General features: G+C 42.3%; 1 protein-coding gene across 1 annotated transcript in view; it reads right to left on the bottom strand.

Moving 5' to 3' along the window:
- Positions 1-4,266: 4,266 nt before the first annotated feature.
- The window catches only part of SLC16A2 (solute carrier family 16 member 2), a 323,980-nt gene continuing 310,262 nt past the window's right edge, over positions 4,267-17,984 (bottom strand). The window contains exons 5-6 of the mRNA XM_068247576.1: positions 14,888-15,116; positions 4,267-9,276 (exon numbers count right to left, since the gene is read on the bottom strand). Coding sequence (XP_068103677.1) covers positions 9,068-9,276; positions 14,888-15,116 — 438 coding nt within the window. The 3' untranslated portion in view covers positions 4,267-9,067. The remainder of the gene's footprint in view (positions 9,277-14,887; positions 15,117-17,984) is intronic.

Raw genomic sequence — 17,984 nt, 5'->3', positions numbered from 1 at the left:
TCGACCAAGTATTGAGTGCATAACTGAACATAATTATTTGAAGGTTGACTTTTTTTGTTTTAAAAACACTTCTTTTATTGGTCGGATGAAATATGCTAATTTTTTGAGATAGGAAATTTGGGTTTTCATGAGCTGTATGCCAAAATCATCAATATTAAAACAATAAAAGGCTTGAACTACTTCAGTTGTGTGTATTTGAAACTAAAATATATGAAAGTCTAATGTTTATCAGTACATTACAGAAAATAATGAACTTTATCACAATATGCTAATTTTTTGAGAAGATCCTGTACTTGTCAGCACTGCTCATTGTGTAGCTAGTATGAGGTCATGCTGAAATGTTCATTAACTAAGCTTAGAAAATAAAATTAGATCTCCTATGGAGGGACACAAAAAGCAAACTGGAAATATCTCAAACAAAACTACACAGATAAAAACAAAAAGACTTAGGCCCATATGCAATTCACTTTTTCTCCTGAGTTTTCACCTAGGTGATATTTTCAAAATTGTCAATAAATTGCCTTTTAAGCCACCACCACGCAAGAACATACTCAGAATGATTTTGACAGTACCTTTTCGCCTAATTTTGGTACTTTTTCCACTGCAAAGTGATGAAAAGTTACCTTAAACATAAGAAGAAAAATTATCTCCTAAGAGAAAACAGGAGAAAAGTTGAATTGAATAAGGGCCTTAGTGTTAAAGTGCAACTCCATCTAATTGTTTTCTAAGTCTTCACTAGAGTAAGAACAGGGTGAAATATATTTGCCCATTGGGAGAGAAAAGGAGTGCAGTTTTACTTGGGGCTTCTTCCAGCAACCAGAGGTCCAACCATTCCAGTGCCGAAGCTCCCCTATTCTCTAGGCTGCCCCTGTACCATACCAAAAAATCACAACCCGTGGCTGGGTGTTTCTCGCGATCATGCTACCATGGCCTAAGGGCTCTGCGCAGTTCACAAAAACTTGAACTGGGCAAGCTCCGAGTGCTCCCGATCATGTAAGGTACGCCCCCTGCAGAGGCCAGCGACTTTGCCATGGGTTGCGATCTTATGGAGAGGACAGCAGTAGCCTGTAGAACAGAGGAACTTCAGGGGTAGAATGGTTAGACTTCTAGTGGCTGGAAGAACTCCAGGTAAGTAAAGCAGCACTATTTCAGCTTATGTATCTTTTAAAGGGAACCTTAACTGAGAGCGATATGGATGTTTACTTTGAAACAATACCAGTTGCCTCGCAGTCCTGCTGATCTATTTGGCTGCAGTAGTAGCTAAATCACACCTAAAACAAATATGCAGCTAATGCAGTCTGATTTCAGTCAGAGCACCTGATCTGCATGCTTGTTGAGAGGCTGTGGCTAAGAGACAGATCAGCAAGAGAGTCAGGCAACTGGTATTATTTTAAAAGGAAAAATCCATATCCTTATCAGTTTAGGTTCCCTTTAAAGCTATTACAAATAGTATTTTAATGCTTTCCTTTTTGCCTCTTCAGAAATTTTACTTCCCGTCGAAGAGAGCGCTGGTAAAGCAATGGAAATTCTCCCAAAACAGACAACAACAAAAAAACATGCAAAAGGGGTACTAATTCATTTATGTTTGAAAGATATTAAAAAAAAGCAAAACAAAAAAAAAAAAAAAAACAACTTTGGCTAGAGTTCCAGTTTAAAAGGAATGTATAGTGTTTTTGTTTTGTTCAATCTCTCAGCCTTAGTATTAAAACTGATTTTTGATCTGTAAAATATAAAATACTGTATTACAAAGAAATAGTTTATATTTGTTTGAAACCAGCGATGGGCTTTTGAGTAGTAAACTACTCGAATTTGAAATTCAAATGATGTCTAATGACTTCACCTGTGACTGTGGGATAGGGGGGTTAACTTACCCAGAAGTCTTTGTGAACGTCTGTTTCATTACGCGTCAAAGGTGTAATGAAACCGCGTTCCATGCTTCCTCTTTCCGGCATGAAAGAGGAAGCACGATATGGAGTCTTAAGGCTCATACACACATCAGACCATAGTCTTTGGAAAATGAAAGATCACAGACCAATTTTACCCCCTTCCCTGTAGTATGAGAGCCATACCTACACAATCTATTCTATGGAGCTGAACTCCCCATCAGACAGAAATCTTTGCAAGATGCTGCACACAAAGATGCTGCACACAGTCAAAAGATCAGTATCTGCAAAAGATCTGTTCCTGCCAAAGATCCGTTCCTGCAAATTGCATTCATAGTCTATGAGATCTGCAGATCATAATACACACCTTGTTTAACAGACATTCATCTGCAGATCAGATCCACCAGGATGGATTTTCAGATCTGCAGATGATTGTCTGATCTGCAGATCTCAGACTATCAATGCAATTTGCAGGAACAGATCTTTTTCAGATACTGATCTTTTGTGTCTGTACAGCATCTGTGTGTGCAGCATCTTGCAAAGATTTTTTTTTCTGACGGGGAGTTCAGCTCCATAGAAAAGACTGTGTAGGTATGGCTCTCATACTACATGGAAGGGGGTAAGATTGGTCTGGGATCTTTCATTTTCCAAAGACTATGGTCTGATGTGTGTATGAGCCTTTAGAATGCAGCTTTCATTACGCCTATGACACGTAATGAAACGCAGACGTCCACATAGACTGAGTAGGTTAACCCCCCCCCATCCCGCGGTCACAGGTAACGTCATTAGACTTCATTTGAATTTCGAATTCGAGTAGTTTACTACTTGAAAGCCCACTGCTGTTTGAAGAATCATCTGCTGATGACTGGAAAAAAAAAAAAAAAAAGGATTTTACTGCTAGGTAGTAAAGATGAAGTAACTGAAACTAATAATCACTCCACCTTCACACACTTCTAAGTTAATGGCTGATGGGATTTGGTCACTACAGAGTCTTTTTTACTACTGAAACCAAAGTTTTTTCTACTGATAAAAATTACAAATCTTAGTAGTTGGTGGAGTGAAATATGTAATATTCCACATTGTTCTGTTTTGAAGAAACCATATGTGTTACTACTGGACAAAAGTGTAAATAAATCACATATTAAAACATTATACATTCCTATTAAAGTAAATCAGGCCACAAAAAGTGACCACATTACCAATACTGCCAAGTCCACAATATTTTCAGGTAGACAATGGTGGCCCTTTGGGCAGAGATAATATAGCGAGTAGGCTCTAGAAGCCCATTATGTAATATACAGTTTCCAATGCCACCATTGGAGAATTTGGATTCTAATCCTACATGGAGCTGCCATAAAAAAAAGACACTAGAGAGATATAGTTAAGACTAAGAACTTCCACTGATGACTTTTCACTCAACAGTGAAACAGCCTGTACTGGCCACTGGACTTCCAGCACTGCATTTGAAGAGGGCAGGCTAAGCACGACCAGGAGAAGGAATTTTCTGCCAACTGGATTGAAGTCCAGGGCCCATATCTATTTAAAGTAAATGGGAACCAAATGCTAAAAAGAGAAAGCCAGATACTTACCTAAGTAGAAGGAAGGCTCTGGGTCCCAATGACCCTTCCCTCTCCCGTTCCAGCGCAGGACCCCTCATTAGCAGCATTCGACCAATTCCGTCGAATGCAGCTATCTCCGCCGCCCGAGTGCTCCCGAAGACAGGCTGCTCCATACTGTGCTCCAGAAGCCGGACTCTGCTCCCGAAGTCCCCTGTGGTGGGGGATTCAAATGGGGAAGGAAGCGCTGTATGGAGGGCACCGGGAGTGGAGAGCGAAGGCTCATTGGGACCCAGAGCCTTCGCTCTCCTTAATGAGCCTTCCCTCTCCTTAGGTAAGTATCTGGCTTTTCTTTTTAGCATTCGGTTCCCATGTACCGTATTTTCAGAATATAAGACTAGAATATATTTCCCCCCCAGTTTTGGGGATGAAAAAGTTTAAGGTACGGTATCTTGACCCCATACCATACTTACCGGATCCTGACGCAGTGATCCTCTCCTTCAGCCATCATCCGAAGCTCCCAGCAGCGTTGTCGAAGGTCATCCAGCCTTTCCATCCAGGATCCCAGTTTGTGTGTCCCAGCCGCCGGATTATCTTCAATACAGTCTCATATGCAGACTGCAGCCTTACGGTAAACGCGCTGCCGCCCCGCCGACATACTCCATAGTAACGGCGTCCTCTTCATAGTTACAGAGCCCTATTCTGTGTGACAAGCGGCGCATGTGCGCCTGACGTCATGCGTGACCACGGCACACGTGCGCCACTCGTCACACAGAAGGGGGCACTGTAACTAAGAAGAGGACGCCATTACTATGGAGGATGTCAGCGGGGCGGCAGAGCATGTTTACCGCAAGGCTGCAGTCTGCATACAAGACTGCAGCGAAGATGATCCGGCGGCTGGGACACACAAGCAGGGATCCTGGAAGGAAAGGCTGGATGACCCTCGACAACGGCTGCAGGGAGCATGGGGCCCTCGACGACGGCTGCAAGAGGGAGGATCGTGACGGCAGGATCAGGTGAGATGCAGCAGGGGTGTGAAGTGTGGTGTAGTTTGGGTTGGATGCAGGGGTTAGTTAGTGAAGTGTAGTGTAGTCTGGGTTGGATGCAGGGGTTAGTTAGTGATGCAGGGGTTAGTTAGTGAAGTGTAGTTGGTGGTGGTAGCAGGGGTTAGTGAAGTAGATTGTTGTTGGTGGGGGCAGCAGGGGTTAGTGAGGTGCAGTGTAGCAGGATTTAGTGTAGATGGGCAGTGTAGCTTAGCTAGAGAGAGTTTTTTTTTTTGGGGGGGGGGGGGGGTTAAAGGTCCATAAGACACCCCTGTACCATAGACGCACATAGGTTTCATTTTTTTTCCCGATTTTTGCCCTTTAAATCTAGGTGCATCTTATATGCCGCAGCGTCTTATATTCCGAAAAATACGGTACTTTAATGTATTCTCTTGAGTTTGCCCTAAGTAATATGTTCACACCTTGCCAATAAAAAGCCGTTTAAAACACCAGCAAGCAAGAAAATACTCAAAATAATCTTGATAGTACTTTTTCACCTACTTTCTGGTACTTTGTCAATTTCAAAATGCTGAAAAGTGTTTTTTTAAAGAGCAGATGAAAAATTATCTCCTAAGAGAAAAAGTTAATTGCATAATGAGCCCAGGTGCTCAAGAATACAGGGGCTCCCCTGGTGTACAGAAATTGATCAGAGCATTTACAGAAATGACCAGCAAACACCACGTGTTGCCTGCAATTAGCTGTATTCATTTTTTTTTTTTTAGACCATACAAGTTCAGGTTTAATTTGTGATCTAGTCTACCCTGGGAAATGTTTAATCTTAGTTTTGGATCATATGAAAAGGGATCAGAAACGTGTAGGGGACTATTATTGCTGTCTGTATTTCCTGTATTTTTCTAATCTAGCTTTTGTCCCTATGACCTTTATAAGGTGCGTACACACCCAATCCCCTTGGGCAACATCGCTGGGCCAGGCTGCACAGACACAAGTCAGCTGTGTAGCTGGCGACACGCTGTGCTGCTATGCGGGGAGGGAGGCAGAGGGACGACGTAGCGGCGTGTGCATGACATCACACAGCAGGCAGGGGCACAGAGTAGAAAATGAGAAACAAACAGCAATTAAAACTTCAGCTTCCCATCACCAGTGAATTATCATCTATGTGCTTTCCACCAACTAGGTAAGATATGAGGTTACCAGAGAATGCACACTCTGCATAGATGATGGCGGTCAAGATGTCAAAGGTATTTTCCTTCAAATAGATCTTCTTCCCTCCAGTTCATAGGTGTGATATACCACACAACATAAAGACTTCTAAGTGCACACTGTAAAATACACCAACATTTTTTAAATATCATATTAAATCCATCAGATTAAATAGGTCAAATAAACCACTTCAGGGTGTGTACATCCCTATATTACCTAGGTGGTGAAGCACAAACAGTGCTGACTGGAAGCTGGAATTTATCGGTCGGCAGTGGATTTCACCTCAAACCAATGTATTTATCGGTATGATTAGCAATTAAAACATTTTGGAGATTTTAACTCTTCCTAATGCCATCTCTTCAGAAAGGTCTTATTTTTGCAATCTTCAGTCTATAAAAAGAAGTAGGTAAAATTCTCAGATAGGTACACCAAGACCAATCTTAAAAAGATACTCTACTACCTTTCAAAACTAAAAGGAATAGAAAAACTGGGTGTTTATTTGTAAGGAGTGGTGATCAGCTGAAAAGACTGCAAGGCTGATTGACTGATTGGCTCTATGGTTGCCAATAGTAGCAGAAATCTGATCACCAGTTACAAACCAGCCTGATCATGACTTTATAGATCACTTAATGGTGTTTACTACAGGAAACCACAATTGGACATGATGCTTAATACAACCTGCTTGACAGTTTTTGGGCAATCGCCACATTAAGAATTAAAGGCTATTGGCTATATACTTCTTCTTTTCCTGGTGATCGTGGCCTGCAATCAGCTACTCCATTCAAGTGATGGTGCGTTGGGTTCAGCAATTTAGATTAATCACAGTTGATTGTCGCTGTAATAAATGTAATGGTTCTTCTGCATAAGGTTTTAAACAGCGGAGAATAATTTAGAAAAAAATATTTTTTTTTTGTCTTTTGAAGTTTTGCTTTAACAAGAATTTCAAGATTTTTTTTTCTAAGGTTGTTGTTAAAAAGAGAAATTTATTTAAAAGCGTTTTTTCACTTTTTGCTAAGAGAAAGAAATGCTTCAGACCGCCTGTGTGTAAAAATTGAACTCCATAGCAAAAAAAAAAAAAAAAAGGAGCAGTTTCATACACAGCTCAGAGATCATCATCAGTAGTAGCCCTGCCCCCTCCTGCACAAGCACTAGTGTAGAAGCTGGAGGATGGCAGAATGTGGAGGCGTACTGATACATCCACCACATAGAAGTGTGGTGTGCCACTTCACATGGTAGGAATCACCATTTGACCTGATTAGTCAGAACACAAGCTATGTCTTGGCTACACAAGAGTACAAATCTTTTTGTCAGCCACTTACCCCCTAGCTTTTATCCCAATATGTGCATTCTTTATTTAGCCCATATAAAATACCAGGATCACTCCTTTTTTCTTCATAGAAAAGAGACCGCAATGATGAAAATGTTGTTCTATGCACTTCATCCGAGCACATTTGTTTGCCAAGTTCCACATTATGCATTGATTTCAATGTTCATATCAGCAGCATCTGATGAAATTATGAAAACGCCCAGCCTAATCCAGCTGTTTCAAACAACACAGAAACATGTGCCCAGGTTCTATAGGCTTCCTGCAGACACTACCCGCTCAGTTCTGCTGGGGAAAGAGGAACAGTCCTCAATTAACTGGGAATCCTTGAATAGCTTTCTTCCCATACTTGGCAATCAACAGCGCTGCCTACCCTCAACCCTGAAGCCCCATCTACACGATAGGATTCTTTGTGTGATTCGATTACGATTCTATTTACAATTCGATTAAATCAGACATGTCCAATCGGGATTCGATTTTGCAATGCACTACTGTCGGGAGAATGACCGCCCAGCGGGAGGGTCTGACGGACCAGTTGTTCTCTTTAGTAGTGCGTCTGTACGCACCTTGACATAAAATCTAATGCTGGGAATATAAGGTGCGTTTCCGCAGCTCGATTCTGCCGCCCGATCGATTCCCCATTCGACCCCATGGGCGATTCTCTTATCTTCTGCTCGTTTTCCTTCTCTTTTTCCATTGTCCCCATGCGGAATCGAGCGTGGAATCGATTGGGGTGGGTGATCGGACATGTCGGAAATGATCAATCGAGCCATCTAAATGGCTCAATCGAGTGACGAAAACACACAATGTATTCCCAGCATAACAGAACATTGTATGGTGTGTACTAGACATAAATCCCAACTCCATTGACGTTGGCCAAATGCAAGCAGGTAATGCAAAGCTTGGAGGGTGGTCAGATAATACAGGCAGAGTTAACCACACTCCCGTATGCATAGGCACTGCTAGAGTTGTTCACACCACATACCGTAAATGTGTGTCTGATGCCTTACTTTGAGGACATTGCAACATACATTATGTTGCTAAGCAGTATATTGTGCTCCTGTTCAGTTGAGCCATTGCATGAAATTACAGCCTGAAAAAACGGTTTTAAAAGAGCTGTACTATTATAAAATGTTAAAAGTACTATCATAAAATGTTAAAAGTCCTGTGGTAGGATTTCCAGTGAAATGATGGATATGGCACAATGGTTAGGAATGCACCTTGAGTCTGTACATGCCAATAGAATAGTGATCACAAGAATACAACTATGCCGGAACAGTTTAAATGTAATATCAGTTCTCATCTGCAGGTAAAATCTGATCCTGTGGTCCTCTTTCTAAGCCAAGAAAGAAGGGAAATAAAGAAATGGGGCGGGGTCTGAAGCATGTGATTCACTTTAAAAATTTAGTGGAGAAACCCCTTTAAATTAACTTCAACAGCTTATTATTTCATCGGATCTGCACAACTTGATTAAACTTTAGAGAGTGTATGTACTCATCTACATAGAGCGCAAGACTAATGAGCTAAATCACATAGTGCAAATTTTAACACTGCATCTGAAAGTAGACAAAACTGTGGCAGAGTCATCTGCCACCTTCAAAGTGTCTCATCAGAGAAACAAAGGCTCTGATGTATATACTGGAATGGAACATTCACAGATGTAACGCTGCGACAAACCACACAGCAACTTTCTCATTCACACAGAGGTGTAGTTGACAAGGAAAAAGTTCTATAGAAACACAGGTATACCATAAAATAGTTGCTTTGTTTAAACATTTGGCCAAGTAAAGAAAATGTGGCTTTCTAGTTATTAACACTCTGTCACTCATATATTGCTCCCTCGTGTGGCTGTGTGCTCAAACCGATGTGTAAATCTATTTTCAGGGGAAATTTATGTTATGCTATGTACTACTTGGCCCCCTAACAATTTACCATTTTATTGTAAGATATTTCCAGGTTTTACAGGAAATCATACTCTATAGAGTGCTGTGTATTGAGACTACTTAATTATCAGGGCCAGCTGTCTGTGTGGCCATGTTTCTACAAGATCTTGTCAAAGGCTGAGTACAAAGCTCTGTAGCTCCTGAGCCACAGAGTCCTCTACACACGAGCATCGGTCACAGGGCTTCCTGGCAAGAGTTCTCCATTCACCACGCTGTCCTGTGCCTTCTCCTTTCCAGCCTCTGCCTTCTTTAGATCTCTCTCGTGAACAAGAGGAACAGACAACAGAACCAGGGCCCCGACCAGAGGAGGGATGCCAGCTATATAAAACGCCAGGTCATAACTCCCTCGCAAATCTCGTAGCAAACCTAGAATGGGATGGATGACAGCAGAAACACAGTTTAGATGCAGCATAGTAGAGTTCTAAGAAAACCTGTTCAGATACATTTATGGAAGCTATGATTATGGATATTCTTCTATTTAAAAAAAAATGCTAATGTTTTGGCTTTATACTGAATCCCTTAGTTAAAACACTTTCTAATATACTCTTTTGGAACAAGTGTGCTCATCATTGATCCTGTCTTCTCAAATTAAATTTTTTACTGCAGGTCAGTGAATTAGAAAATATTGTGGTCAGAGGAACAGCACAGATTACCAACAAGCATAGAAAACAGACACCCCCTTTTTTGGTGAAATATTGTTACACATTATATCTTTTCATGAGACAACGTGGGCTATACAGCTGTTTGGAACTACTCATTTCCATGAGTAGCTCTAAGGATGAGTGAATCGATACTGTGCATGCTTGAGTCCGGAATCGTGCATGCCTAGTCAAGGTGCACCCATTTGCGGAACTACTCAGGGACACAAGTTGCTCTGAAGAGCTGTTCGGCCGCACAGCACTACCGGTGGAAAGCGGAGGAAGGATTGCCCGGACAGAGGAACAGGAATGCTCTGTACTATCCAGAGCATTCCCTTTTCTTCTTAAGTGAGAAAGTCACTTAAGGTTTGATACTTGCAGGTTGCCTTAAGTAGGAGATGTTGAGATGAGCTCACATCCTGTTGCATAATCCAGAGTCCAGGTCACTTGCGTGGGGATGGGTCTTCTCCAGAGGCTTTTAATAGTTGTTGCAATCCACCTTTGTGTACATCATATATTTACACTCTAGTTACTCAGTGTAATTACTACACCATTAGGGGTCCAGTTATCCCTTGTTTTTTTGTATGCTTTTCTACATCCTAACTCTCCAGTTATATCTATATACTGATTAAAAATGGAGCAGGTTAACAGACAGTTTCAGAATTCAGTGGCTGTTCAGTAAGCCAGCACCTATTCAGGAAGGAATCATTGGGCTAGACTCCCTAACACTACTACTGCCTACTGAGTTCACCCTAGTGGCTGTAGTTCAAATTATTTTAGTCTGCCAGGAGAAAAGTGCAATACAAATGTTGTGTCTTTCGTATTCATATGATAATGAAAAATGTCCACATGTAAAGTTTTTGATACAGTGGTGACATTACTGATCCTTATGTTTCCAATCTGGAAAGGGGCACAGTGGTCCGATTTAAAAAGTGCATACAAGCAAGCAAAGTGTCTTGTTTCACCAATCTCGCTTAAGTTTGTTATGTGTGAGAGTGTAAAACAGTCACTTTAAAGTGGACCCGAGGTGCCGTGACATAATGTGATAAACGTATGTATACTGCAAAGCATATTAATAACCAGGCTGTTTATCATTTTATTTTAATGCCTGAAAGACTTCATTTTCAGGCATGCAAGTGACAGCTTCTGTCTTGTCTGTACCTTTTGGGAATGTGGTAAACCTCACTGATAAGCAAATTAGAGCCAATATCGTTTTCCTGGCAGAATACAACTTCTGAGGGCAGGGGAGGGATAGAAAAAGGTCAATAGGTTGAATGTTTAATTGTCTCTGCTCAATGGCAGTCTATTAAGTGTCCCAGAGTTAAAATATACAATCTACTTTGTAAATGTTTAAAAATAAAATAAAACCATGGGATATCTAAAAACGTTTTTGGAGTTTGACGATAAATACAATTGTTTATCTCATCAGTTTATTTTAAACTTGGGTTCACTTAAAAGTGAGGTACCAGCACTTTAAAAAGGAGTGGCTACCTTCACATGTCTGTCAATACAAAGCTACAGTTTTTAATTTTTATTAAACAAACTGAAAAGTGGCATTATAAACCGATTAATGGCAGTAAGGTTGTTCATGCTTGTTCCCCTTTACATACACAGCTGCAAAAACCATGGCCACATTTTCCACATCTGTGAGGTGTGCAACAAATGCAAACTTGTTTAAATGTGAATGAACTTCATTCGCTGCACATTCTAGTATGACTGGAAAGGAACATATACAGAGTGCTCTGAGCATATCATTTTTTTCTACCCAAGCAGCTCAGAGTGACCCAGAACCACTAGGAAAGTAAGGGCATTACAAGAGACCAAAACACCCTCCTACTTAAAAGCAATGCTCAGTGTAATTTGCCTTTCTTAAAACAGAAGGTATTTGCGATAATTCAGCTTTAAGTGAGCAACAGTGGTTTCACCCACAATGCATCACTACTGAATGTGCACATTATCTCTTTATGTCCCTGAAGCCAGGCTTCCATCCAGAACTGCTGGTGTATTGCAAGCCTATAAATTTTAAAGAGCCAAACATGCAGCAGCTTGTTTTGCGGACTGTTGGTCCTCATCAATACATGGCAGGGATTGATATGGCTCAATGGGATAGGGCTTGAGTGAGTACAACAGAATACCCAAGCAGCTCGCGGTATCCAGAACCACTAGAACAGTATAGGGGATTAAAAGAGATCAAAAAAGCCATCCTACTAAAAAAAAGCAACACTTAGTGGAATTTACCTTCTCAAAACAGAAGATATTTGCAATAATTCATCTTTAAGTGAGCAATTGTGGTTTTTAAATAAATGAAATTTTACTCATGACTGGCTCAGAATAGGTCTGCTTCCAGCATACATTCATCCAGTTTACTGTATGGTGCTCCAGTTTCAGGAAAAAAATTTTTTTGTCAAAGACTGCACACAGCGAGGAAGGTTTACCAATATCAGAGCAAATAAAATTGGAGCAAAACTGGAGAAGGGAGCCAGATTTAGAATTCTGAGTAACTGCACCTATTTTTCACCTACTTTGCAACAGCCTTGCTTGCACTAATGTTGGTCTGTGTGTGGTGGGTCTTATTCTTAAACCTCCCAGCAACTGTTGCTTGACCATATTCAGTGTTCCCCAACCCTGTCCTCAAGGCCCACCAACAGTGCATGTTTTGTGGAAATCCAAAGAGGTAGCTAATCAGCTCTGCTGAGATGCTAATTACCTCACCTGTGCATGTTTTTGCAAAACATGCACGGTTGTTGGGCCTTGAGGACAGGGTTGGAACTGTCTTATAGGATCCAATATTCCCCTCCGTATATTACTTACCTACCGAGGGCAGGAAAGGCACTTCTGCCTTATACCCTCTGTATATTACTTACACACCAAGGATAAGAAAGGAATGTCTACCTTATTTTCCTTTGTATATTGCTTACACACCGATGACAGCAAATGCACTTCAACTGGAATGATTATTATTACCACAACAGTAAGAATGCTGACTGCAGGTACCTGAAGGGCCCTTTCATACCTAAGTGGGAATCGTGCGATTCTAAAGCGCTAGCATTTTTTAAAAACGCTTGTGCTATATTAGTCTATGGCAGTGTTCACACTTGACCGATTAGCGATAAGCGCAGGTGTTCCGCGATTATCGCTAATCGCAAACGTGTTGCATGCAGCATTTTTCCGGCGATTTAGGAGCGATCGCCATTAGCATATATAGAAATCGGAATCGCTCCAAAAACGCAGATTTGTACAGTGATTTTTCCGCGCACCCACAGAAAACGCTACCGCAAATCGCTAGTGGTTAGCGATTTTAGGTCAATCATTCTGTCACAATGGTAAGCAAACGGGAATTCTTTACACTTTGTCTTTATGTGGAAATACAAATGCCAGCCACTTTCTACCTGTAAGACCATAATTACTGTTTCATAGATAGGAAGTGACTGAACTTGCTCTTTTGTGAAGGGCTGACGTTCATTTTGTCAGAGGGAGGTCTATATTTGTCCAACTGTTCCTGACCATCCTTAGAAAATGGTCAAAGATGGTGAAAGTATTCTTAACAATGGGGTAATAAGCTGGAGGTTCTATTCTTGTCTGGCGAGTGACCAATGCCCAGAGGAAAAATCTGAGAATGCACCTCCTTCAGGTATAGGTATATGTCTAGGGCCCTGTAGGTGGCCAGGAACTAAGCTTTAATCTCCTCTGGTCCTCAACCCATTTCTCTCCTTAGTAAAAAAAAAAGGTCAGGGGGTAACCAGAGGGAACCCAAGGTATACCTTGCCTAGGGCCACATTACGCATACATCCAAAAACAGCGCTGGGAATTGTCAGCGCAGGGTGCAGCCAAAAAAAATCTCACCGTGATCCTGCTAAAGTCCCGGCTGCATTAATTACTATTCCCATCCCGGGTCGCCATGGACTCGGGAAAGAAAAAAGTCGGCTGCCAGCTATAACTGGCAGCTGAATTGCACTGTTTTTTTTTTTTTCTTTAATTTGGGTTCAGTCTTTTGCTGGTGCCTGAATTACCCTCTAAGCGCTGCCTAAACTGTTATTAACATTACAGCCTATGGCAGCGCCCAAATGTCTGGCATCCCTTTTGCCTGCCTCGCTCCATTACACCTTAAAGGACAACTGTAACATGAGGGATGTGAAGGCTGTCATATTTATTTCCTTTTAACAATACCAGTTGCCTGGCAGCCCTGCTGATCTTTTTTACTGCAGCAGTGACTGAATCACACCAGAAACAAGCATGCAGATAATCTTGCCAGATCTGACAATGTCAAACACCCGATCTGCATATGCCTGTTTAGGGTTTATGACTTAAAGTATTAGAGGCAGAGGTTCTGCAGGACAGCCAGACAACTGGTATTGCTTAAAGTGGAACTGTAGATACGTTTTAAAGACTTACTTGGAGCTTCTGCAAGCCCACAGCAGCTGTGCTGTCCGGCACTGGTCCTCCACGAGCCTCCGTTCTCCCGCCGCCAGCTACTTTCGGTTTCGCCGCAGGGCCACTGCACCTGCGGGGCTCTGGCAACGCGTATCCTTTCTTCGCGTTCCCCGCTATTGCAGAGGGGAACGCAAATAAAAGATACGCTTGACAGGGCTGCGCTAGCCTCGACTTACAAGTCAAGGTACGGAACGGAGAGGCCGCAGCCCCAGGACCGCCTAATGTCAATTGGCGTCAAGTCCTGGGGCTGGCTACTGCGGGAGATTACGCGCGCATCTCCTGCTTGGGGGGGGCGGAGCTCTGCCCGCCTTCAGTCTCCGTGCGTGATCGCCGCTCAGGAGACTGTTAGACGGTGAAACTGCCATCTTTGAACTAAGTACAGCGCTGCGATCTGCCGCGTGACACAGCTGTGCCCCTGGGGCACAAAAGAGCGATCGGCAATGATAGGCTGAAGCCTATCGCAGCTGATAGCTGTAATAGGCTGGCTGGGGGAGGGAGGGTGATGAAAGAAAAGAAAGAGAAAAAAAAAAAAGAGAAATATTTGTAAAAAACAAAACAAAAAACAAAACAAAACAACAACTGGGGGCGATCATAGCCCACCAACAGAAATCTCTGTTGGTGGGGAGAAAAGGGGGGGTGGGGGAGAGAAATCACTTATGCAGTGTGTTGTGCGACCCTGCAGCTTGACCTTAAAGCTGCAGTGACCCTAAAAATAGCCTGGTCTTTAGGGGGGTTTAGCACTGTGGCCCTCAAGAGGTTAAAATACATAAAGGAAATATGGTGGTTTTATTACACCTTATAGTGTTAAAACACATTTTTTAACCACTTATATTTTATATTCAGTCATAAACACCACTAAATATTTGGAGTTGTGCGCCACTTATCATACAATATTTTCTACAACTAACCTGCAATTGGGGGTCCAGCAGTCATTGGAATGGCCATGAGCCCCAGAACATAACCAATAGCTTGAGAAGCATGCATTGGTCCCACCAACTCAAACGCAATAGGACTCATCATTGTAATAAGGAATCCATCTGCCAGTCCAAGGAACAGGCATACGACAATGACGCTCTCAAACACCTGGCACAGGGGCAGCATCATGCTCAGAATTCCCAGCAGCAGAAAAGAGGCCACCTAAAACACAACAAGGCAGATTAGAGAGTAAATAAATGCCATAGAAGAAAATGCCACAAGAAACGTAAACATTATATAAACATCAGCAATAACATTTTGCTATAATGAAATGCAATATTATTACTAAAAGAAGCACAACATTAACAAGACTGTTCATTTACTGGAAAGACGATGGCAGGGTACTCTTGCCAGGTTTGTGAACTGTCCAAATGCACACGATGAGGTTTGCAGCTAACAAGCCACAGTGGCCAAACACAACATAAGAACTGAGAAGTGCCCTGGCAGGACAGGGTGTTAGCTGCTGGAATTACGAGCAGTGAAAAAGTGTGAGATTAAACACTAATCCTAATGACTCTTTTACTCTAGTGCAGATGTTTCCCTTTTTCATCCCACAGGAAAACAACTGCAAACATTCCTGAGAGAAAAAGCGTCACAAGCAAACAGTGATATGCAGCACTTCTGAGACAATAGACATAACTAAGCTGAGATGGCAAATGGCATACAGATATAAAGTCTAGGTCAAAGTAATATCTGAGAAACATTTTTTTCCAAAGCATACCTGTGGTACCTGTTACCCAAGGGCAAAGAAAAAAACAAAACTAAGCCAACAATAACTAAGCTAATTGTAAAAATACAAAAGGGGAAATGTTACACTTTAACCCCTTCTTTACTCCTCTGACCTTTATACTGGACAATGTTTATTCCCCCCCTTTCACTTGGTGCCATTATATTATTGCACCTCATACTACTGTACCCTTTCTTCCCACTTTTACTTTAGCTCTTTTTTCCAGCTTCATCACCCCCCTTACTACTCTCTGCTGCTCTTCCTTGACAAGTCCTCCATGAACATCTTCCCAGTAAGGTAGGCTGGTCCTACCTTACTTTCTCCCAATATGTGATACTTCACCGTTTTGCCACTCTACATCTTATTCATCTTTACGGTGTTCCTCACAATCTGTGTCCTGCCCATTCCTGACATGGAACTCCTATGTCCATCATTCTTCCTTACACTTTGTGTGTATGCACCCTCAGTGATATACAAGTGGCTGCGGCTGTGCTTGCAAGATGTACGGTTGTGATCTAAAAGTGGGTTGCGTCGAGGGAGGCGAGGACGACACGGGAAGCCTATGGAGTATCGTTGGAAAAAAAAAAAAAAAAAAGAGGGTTGTTTGTGGCACTTCCCAAAAGTTACATAGAGCTTGTGTGTGAGATAAACTGCACAGTGCAAAGCCAATTGCAGCCCTGCAAAGATCTGCCTATAACTATGGCAACTGTCACAGAGACGTTTGCTCCACTTATAGTAGAAAAAGTACACCAGTATGTCAGCAAACCAAGAAGAAAAAAAAATAAGTTCCCTTGCGTGCACCTTCCGTCTAAATGATTTTAATGTGTCCAAAGTGACAGCCAAAATATCAACGTTGCAGGCAGCAGTGATGATAGTGACACTTCATATCATTGCAACATCCAAAATCCTGAAGACATGGTGTAAGATACCTCTTACGTGTCCATGAGAGGTGGGTGTAGGCACAGGGTGGTGGGACGATGGCCGTTTCGCGTCTGACGCTTGGTCACGCGTACCACTGAAATGAGGAAGAGAGTCTTCCGGCATTTAACGGAGCTAAGCTCCGCCCTTTCCGGGAGCGTCACTTCCTATGGTGCAGCGGCTGGTAACCCTGGAGACGGAGACGCCGCCTGCGTAGGCGGATGGGAGGGACCCAAACGCAAGAGCCATAGCCATGGGGACGGGAACTCGCAGCTATAATCTACGCTGCGTGTCACCATAATGCTAGTGTATGTTTACACTTTAGTTTATGCAGTCCTGATGCCGGCTTAGCCCGAGGGGACACCAATCAAGCAGCAACAATAACAGTACAACAAATTCAAGAATACATTAATCTCTAAGATATCCGAACAAGTATGGCATAAGGTGAATCCCACAATGGTGGGGGTCTAGCCAAGGGTCCAGCATACATGATAATTCCAATTTATCGTTGAGGCCTATTGCTTCTGTTTTCAAAATCAATCTTTTTTCTCTCCTCAGCAACAGTCTTTCCCTGTCACCTCCGCTTCAGGGAATGTCTTGTTTTTCTATACCTGCAAACCTTATAGATCTACCATTTCCATTATGGAACTCTCTCATATGCGTTATCAAACTAGCACAACCTTTTCCTGATATTATAGAATTCACATGTTCTCCCACCCTGACTTTTAGAGGTCTGGTGGTTTGGCCGATATAAAATCGGTCATATGGGCAGAGCATTACATAGACCACAAAAGTCTGTTTGGCATGTGAAAAAATCTTTCAGTTCCAGCGTTTCTTTACCCAAGCGAATCTATTTTTTGGTGTAAATATTTTTACACAAATGACACTGGCCACATCTAAAATTGCCAGATGGAAAAGATGCGCTCAACCAATCTTTAGACATTGGAGGGACAAACTCGCTATTGGTCAATATGTTGCTTAATGTAGGTGCCCTCCTAAAGGCCACCCGTGGAGGTTTCTCAGAGACTGAGGTTAGATTCAGATCTCTTGTGAGCATAGACCAATTGGAGTACACGGTTTTTCGTATCTGTTCTGCCATTGGGGAAAAATCTAACGTAAAGGGGACGTTCCTGTTGTCGTCACAACCTTTAGCTTTGGGAGTGAGGAGGATGTCCCTCTCTTGTTTTTTGGCCCTAAGTCTTGATGCTTTTAAGAGATCCGCATCATAGCCTCTTCTCCTGAATCTAGAGGTTAACTCCTCAGCCTGGTTGTCAAAATCGGCCTCATTACTATTGTTTCTCCTCAATCTCAAGTAATGGCCGTATGGGATAGCATTGATCACGTCTCGGACGGAAGCTGCGTGCGTGGAGAACTGAGTTGGTGGC

Source organism: Hyperolius riggenbachi, chromosome 8 (genome assembly GCF_040937935.1).
Source record: "Hyperolius riggenbachi isolate aHypRig1 chromosome 8, aHypRig1.pri, whole genome shotgun sequence".
Lineage (NCBI taxonomy): Eukaryota > Metazoa > Chordata > Amphibia > Anura > Hyperoliidae > Hyperolius > Hyperolius riggenbachi.
Note: the sequence above shows the minus strand (reverse complement) of the source record. Positions and strands in the feature narration are given on the sequence as shown.